The 6,509-nt window shown below is 34.1% G+C and overlaps 1 protein-coding gene across 2 annotated transcripts in view; it reads right to left on the bottom strand.

Annotated features, from left to right (window-relative positions):
* Nucleotides 1-1,133: 1,133 nt before the first annotated feature.
* Nucleotides 1,134-6,509, bottom strand: part of GOLT1B (golgi transport 1B) — a 15,986-nt gene continuing 10,610 nt past the window's right edge. Inside the window, exons 5-6 of one of the 2 annotated variants that reach the window (XM_017522957.2) lie at nt 4,004-4,036; nt 1,134-3,619 (exon numbers count right to left, since the gene is read on the bottom strand). In XM_017522957.2, coding sequence (XP_017378446.1) covers nt 4,028-4,036 — 9 coding nt within the window. In that variant the 3' untranslated portion in view covers nt 1,134-3,619; nt 4,004-4,027. The remainder of the gene's footprint in view (nt 3,620-4,003; nt 4,037-6,509) is intronic. The other variant, XM_017522956.1, reaches the window with a different exon arrangement.

Below are 6,509 nucleotides of genomic sequence, written 5' to 3'. Positions count from 1 at the left end.
TTTTGGTGCAGGTCAAGATTAGAGAGACAGGCTGGATATTTAATAGCAGATTCAAGACTTCCCATTCACCCAACAATAGTCTGGATTTGCAGCTTAATTAGTGAATTCAACAAATACCTACTGGGTATTTTAAGTGGTAGACTTGGCCAGTAGTTTTTTGGCCTTAACAAAATTTACAATCAAACCACTGCAGGTGTTGTGGTAATCTTAGTGGGATGACAAAGAAAGATTCTTTCCATTCTGAGAAAAAATATTAAAGCATCTAATTTCTAAGTTCCCTGACCACTTTTTAAATTTTGCAATTAATAGTAGCAATCATAGCAGCTTTCAGAACACTGTCCCAACTGCCTGTAGCAATATAAATTCTGTGGCAGGCTTCTGGATAACACAAATAGCAGTGACAGTTCTAAATCCCTAGGCCTACATTAAAAACAGTTCTCTTCCCTCTGCCACAAAGAAATAAAAAAAAAAAACATAACCCTATAATAAGATGAATACATGCACAGGCTTGTAAAAAATTACATCTCAAAACAAACCTCCCAGAGTTAAAGCTGGCATTATTTTTTTTTCCTCCAGACACCTTTTGAAAATGCCAATCAATCACACAGCTGAAGGCTGAATAGTTTTAGTAACTCTTGACTGGGAGAAAACAAGAGGTTGGGATGTTTAGACCACAAATTCTTCTACCACCATGTGTTTGCAGTACAGGCCAGGACAAGTTATTTGGAAATACAGCTAAGAATTTACAAGCAATGTTAACATTATAAACACTTAATGAGCAGATGCCACATTTTGTTCTCCTGGGTCTCCCAAATTCAGCACAGGACTTTTAGTATTCAAGAGGTACTCAGAAAATGTCTATTGAATAACATAATACATAGAGTCTGATTTTTAAAAAACAGCATATTGCCCAAAGTCGTGACTTTTTTAGTTTTCAAAATTAGGAATGTTTTTGGCTTACTTGAAGCCCATCTGTATTCATTAGTACATTTAGAAAATTTGGAAATGAAAGATGTGAAGATTGTTTGATAAGAAAAAAATTGCATATAAGGTGAATTTTTAAAAACTGAGGTTATTTTGCAATGCTAAATTAACTTTTAGAACTTCATAACACACATATATTTGACCACCAATTAATAGAAAAGTACCCTTTTATTGAGAGGTAAGACAAGTATATTTACAATATTCAATTGTTAGATAATATAATCTGACAGTGAGAGTTTTTAAAGCAGCAGTATTTTCAGGAATTACAATTTATAAGGGGAAAAGAAAAACATTCCAAATATGTTTCTGTTACAGAAAATACACTTGAACAATGACAGAAACACTTAAGGCTATATAGTATTAGACCTTTTCCTCCATCTCTATAAAGTATAATTTTGTTACAAAGACAGAAGGCTGATTTTGGGAAGGAAAAAAACAATAGGATGTATAGTGCTTTCTATCAGAAAACTAGTATGTTTAAAAATAGAGTCTCATCAAGGATTCAAATATAAGTGTTGCCAGGCAGTCCCAAACTCACATTTGATATTAACTGCAGACTCATTTAAAACTGAAAACTGCTCCAGTCTCTCAATCTTCCTAAGGACTGGGAGATTATCAAACCCTTTCAAGTCTAATAATGCTTTCTGAAATAAGATTGTTGAAAAAGGAATCTCTGTTACAGTGCAAAGAACATTTTGATAGAAATTCATGTCTACAAAGGAGTTAAATGATACAGATGTGTCTTAAATTAGCAGATACTATTCTTGCTGTAAAAAGGTAGAATTATCAAACCATTGTAAATAATATGAGTCAAAAATATGTGTAACAGAGTTCTGCTGGGCACCTTACATAAGTCACTCCTCAAAAGTATATATTTGACACTCTCCAAATGAGGATATTCCTTTTTTGAAGGACATTAGACACAACAGTAGGCTCTTATTATTCCATTAACTATTGAGGTAGGAGTCTCCATTTGTCACTATTATCGCATTTTCACAGACACACCGTAAGTCAAATGCAAGTACCAAAAATGTCAGTAATCCTCCAGATCAAACCATTACACTATACACCAAGTCTTTCCTTATTTAGATGAGCAAGATTGGGAGTTCTCTGTGTATCAATAGATTTAACTAAAAATAAAATAAGCTGGAATCTATTTTTGTAGACATGTTTGTAAATGAATACCACAAATTCCAATGATAATTTTATGCATTAAAAAGCTTTGCAACTGTCAAAAAAAAGTAAACAGTGCAATCAGTGGTAAAACAAACAGTACTGTGGCTGTTTGAAATGTTTTCCTACATCTACCACTAAAGCTGCCACAACTTGTAAAACTAAAGAAGAAAACTGCGATTTCCTGCTGTCTAATAATCAGCAACAGTGGAAAAATATCATTTTTTTTTTTTTTAGTGTCATGTTCTTAAGAAACTATAGCCAGTTTAATTACAGTAAAATAACTTCAGCATGTGAACTCAGGTATTTTCTCAATTAACTCAAGATGAGTGATCCTATGAAGGACATATCATGCTTATTGAATATTAGATGCTAGGAAAAAGCTGAAAATAAGGGAAAACTCGGATTAAACGAATAGCCCTTTAAAAATAGTCACTTAAGTTTAACCTTTTAATGCGTGTTATGTCTTAAAGTAAACATTATCAAGTTTGTTATTTTAATTTGTGAAAAAAAAAAAAAAACACTACTAAAAAAAAAAAAAAAAAAAAAAAAAGAAAAATTACATCATGACATGGAAAAAATCCATTTGGTTTGCATCATTTAGTATCTTAAATAAGACTATTCAGTAAGACAAGCTATGAAACAGACTACTTCATTCATGGTCAAGAATGGTTTTTTGTTAAATACTTACATGTAATGAATGATATAGACAGATACTTAGGAGGGCAGACTCCCAAGAAATATGAGAATTTCCAGAGTAGGTTGCTCACCAAACTTAGCTATAATTTAGAAACTAAAAGTTAGTAAAGTATGACCTTTGCATATTCCAACAAAGAATATCTAGTTCAGATTTTCACCTGGCTTCAAAATATTAAGATTCAGAAGAACCACAAAAGTTTTATTTTAACCATGTTTACAAAAAAAAGTAATCCATACAAAAAAAATGGGTTTTCCTTGGTTTTAATACATTAAAATGACATAATTCAATCGAATTCATGCATCACTTTCAGAGAGAGAGTGGAACTGGAAATATTTTTGCCACTGCAGTGGACGTTTCTAAAAAGCAAATGCCTATGGGTGCTCCTGAGCCTTCAAAATGAAAAGAAACAGGCACCACAGTTCTCTAAGGATGGCTATGTTTCGCACACTGTGGAAAAACAATACAAATAGCCTTCAAGAGTTTCATGTGCATCGTAACATAGATTTCACCTCTCTCAGTTTGCTTGCTGACTTCTTAGTTCACTTGAGTACAAGCCTGTTTTCATTGCTTCTTTGCTGCTGGTACTTTGTAGGCTATACGTTTTGAACTTCTGTAAAGATCATTACAAGCTATTTCATGTAATTTAATTTTGTGCTGAATATTTCTTCAAATGACTTTATAAATAACACTATATTTTAAATGAGTCTTCAAATTCACTTGTTGTTATACCATATTGTTGCTTTCACCAACTTTATCTACAAACTGTAAGGAGAAGAAAAACAGGTAATTAAAGAAAGCCCAGAACATTATAAAACATTTTATCAACATTTAAAATGTTGATTTTTAAAAACCCAGCCTTACAAGAAGAGTTGTGGAAATTTAAGATATGACTGACAATGACTAATCCAGTACTACTCACCACCGTCTTCTGATACATAAACGTGTATAAAATTTTTTTCTAAAAGTTTTTTGCATGACATGTTATACATATGAATTTAAGGGTGCAACATGAAAAATGCAACACAATGAATAAAAAAATTGTATAAAATGAAGATAACACTGCTAGCTTAACAAAAAATAAAAACAAAAAAACTGAAATGTCAGCCATTCATGCATTAATGAACCCAATAAGATATTTCAACTGACCATTACTGTGGATCTCTTCTGGGCCTATGTAGTCTTTGAACAAACAGATTTAACTCCATTAAGTTCAATAATTAACAACAGTTATTGACTAAAAATACTTTAAATGTGTATTCTGGACTTGAGATTGAAAGTGGTAATGACATTAAAAATAGATTTAATGATGTAAGCATAAATTTATAATTATGGAATATAAATTTTAACACACATTATTGTAAGTGGTTATTTACTTTGGTTACTCCACCCCAAACATAAAGAAGTTGGGTTTTTTTTTTTTTTTTAACATTCCAGATGGTGATGTAAAGGCAGAAATTGTATATAATTAGTAGACACATTAAAAGTTATATAACCCAAGTGGTTATGCTATCAAATTCTAACAATGATCTGATCATTTATTTTATTTCACAAGTCACATTTTTTACATAAGCACTTATCATGATGAATAATGATAAGAAACATATTCTATTGTATTGGGTGTCCATTTATGCAAATTCTTGAGAATTCTTAAATTAAGGGCATAAATAATGATTACAACTCTATAACTAAAGTTTTAGTACATTCAAAAGCATTCTAGGTATAAATAACATTAACTACTGTATGAGTTTGCGGATTAATGCAAATGAAATCAGAGTATATCCCTAAAAGCCTCTGTTGAACATTTTGTGATGTTATCACAAACAGGTGACGGGCAACTGAAACTAAAAGCTGCTCTCAAAGAATTCATGGATTTACTAGAATTTTAAGGTAAATTTAAGTGGAGAGAAAGCACAACATTCTCTCTCCAAAGGTCACATGAAATATTTAGATTGTCTTGGCTGTAAGGTTATGACCCTAAAATTATCCTGGGGATGGAAATGGGATTAGGCTTATAGTGGTACTTACTCTTCCACAGGTAAGCCATCCTTTAGCTCTTTGAGAATTTAATAAATGCTATGAACTTCATCTCTAGAAACTTCTACAAAAATCTGTAAACAACTTTAGAAAGTTGATTAACTTCCCTGGACCTAACTGGAAATTGTGGTCTTTTAAATTTTCCTTTAAAGCTAGTTTATCCTAGTTATTTAGGACAGAGTTGGACCTATGAAACCAATCCAAAGAAGGACAAGAATGCTTCTGATATGGGTCTGACCTAGAGCCAAAAGGATTGTAGCCAACTCAGCTGAATTCTAGATCACCCAGATTCTTTTAGAATTTAAGGGTTTTGTTTAGTTTTGAAACTTAGGAGGTAGGCTAAGGGACAGTCATCTGGTGTTGTCCTGAAGTTCAACAAGTGCTCTGAGGTTAACAAAATGCCATACTTCACTCATTTGCTTAGCAAAAAATATTTTGAGTTTTCATTATATGCCAGACATTATGCTAGTCACTGGGGATAGAACAATGACTCAAATACAATCTGTCTCTGCCCTCAAGGACTGTAGTTTTACATGGAAGCACCTCCCTTTCTCCTTTCTCTTTTTTGTTTGAGACAGGGTTTTGCTTTATTGCCCAGGCTAGAATGCAGTGGTGTGATCATAGCTTACTGCAGCCTTGATCTCCTGGTTTAAGCAGTTCTTCCACCTTGGTCTCCCAAAGTGCTGGGATTACAGGAGTGAGCCACCATGCATGGCCTGAAGCCTTTTTCTTGAAAATTAAAACAGAGGTAAGGCTGGGCATGGTGGCTCACACCTGTAATCCGAGCACTTTGGGAGGCTGATGTGGGAGGATTGCTTGAGCCCAAGAGTTTGGTATCAGTCTGAGCAATACCGTGAAACCCTGCATCTAAGAAAAAACAAAATTAAAAAACAGAGGAAAAAAACAGAAGTAAATGCTATGAGAGAGTTGTGCACAGGAATGTTATAGAAGCACACCCCAAGCCAGTCACAGGGAATCAGGAAAACTTTCCCTAAGGTGGCAAAAAATAAGTTGAATTCTGAATGACCTTCTGAGCTTCCACCAAGAGATGCTAGAACCTTCAAGCTAGCAGTTAGTACAAAACATTTGTTGAATGAATACTGAATAAAAGACACTCATTTGTTAATTTTGAAAATGTTCTCTTTAACCTTTATGGTCTGATTTGACACTCTATTTTATCAAGGTGGAAACCAAGGCACACACTGGAAAACAAATTTGAGAAGCTTGTTCAAACTGTGGGCAGAGCTGAGAACTGACACCATCTGACACCCAGTGTAATAGTGCTTTAGTTAACTCTTTTTTTTTGAGCAGGGTCTTACTCTGTCACCACCCAGACTGAAGTGCAGTGGCACAATCATGGCTCACTGCAGCTTTGACCTCCCAGGCCCACGCCAATCCTCCTGCATCAGTCTCTTGAGAAGCGGGGACTACCGGCACATACCACCATACTCAGCTAATTTTTGTATTTTCTGGGGTAGAGATGGAGTTTCACCATGTTGCCCAGGCTGCTCTCAAACTCCTAGGCTTAAGCAATCCACCCGCCTCAGCCTCCCAAAGTGCAGGGTGTGAGCCACCTCACCCAGTCTTTTTTTCTTTTTCTTTCTTTTTTTTTTGTTTT

The sequence above is a fragment of the Cebus imitator genome, unplaced genomic scaffold (genome assembly GCF_001604975.1).
Source record: "Cebus imitator isolate Cc_AM_T3 unplaced genomic scaffold, Cebus_imitator-1.0 Scaffold25, whole genome shotgun sequence".
Classification (NCBI taxonomy): domain Eukaryota; kingdom Metazoa; phylum Chordata; class Mammalia; order Primates; family Cebidae; genus Cebus; species Cebus imitator.
This window is presented reverse-complemented; position numbering and strand designations above follow the sequence as displayed.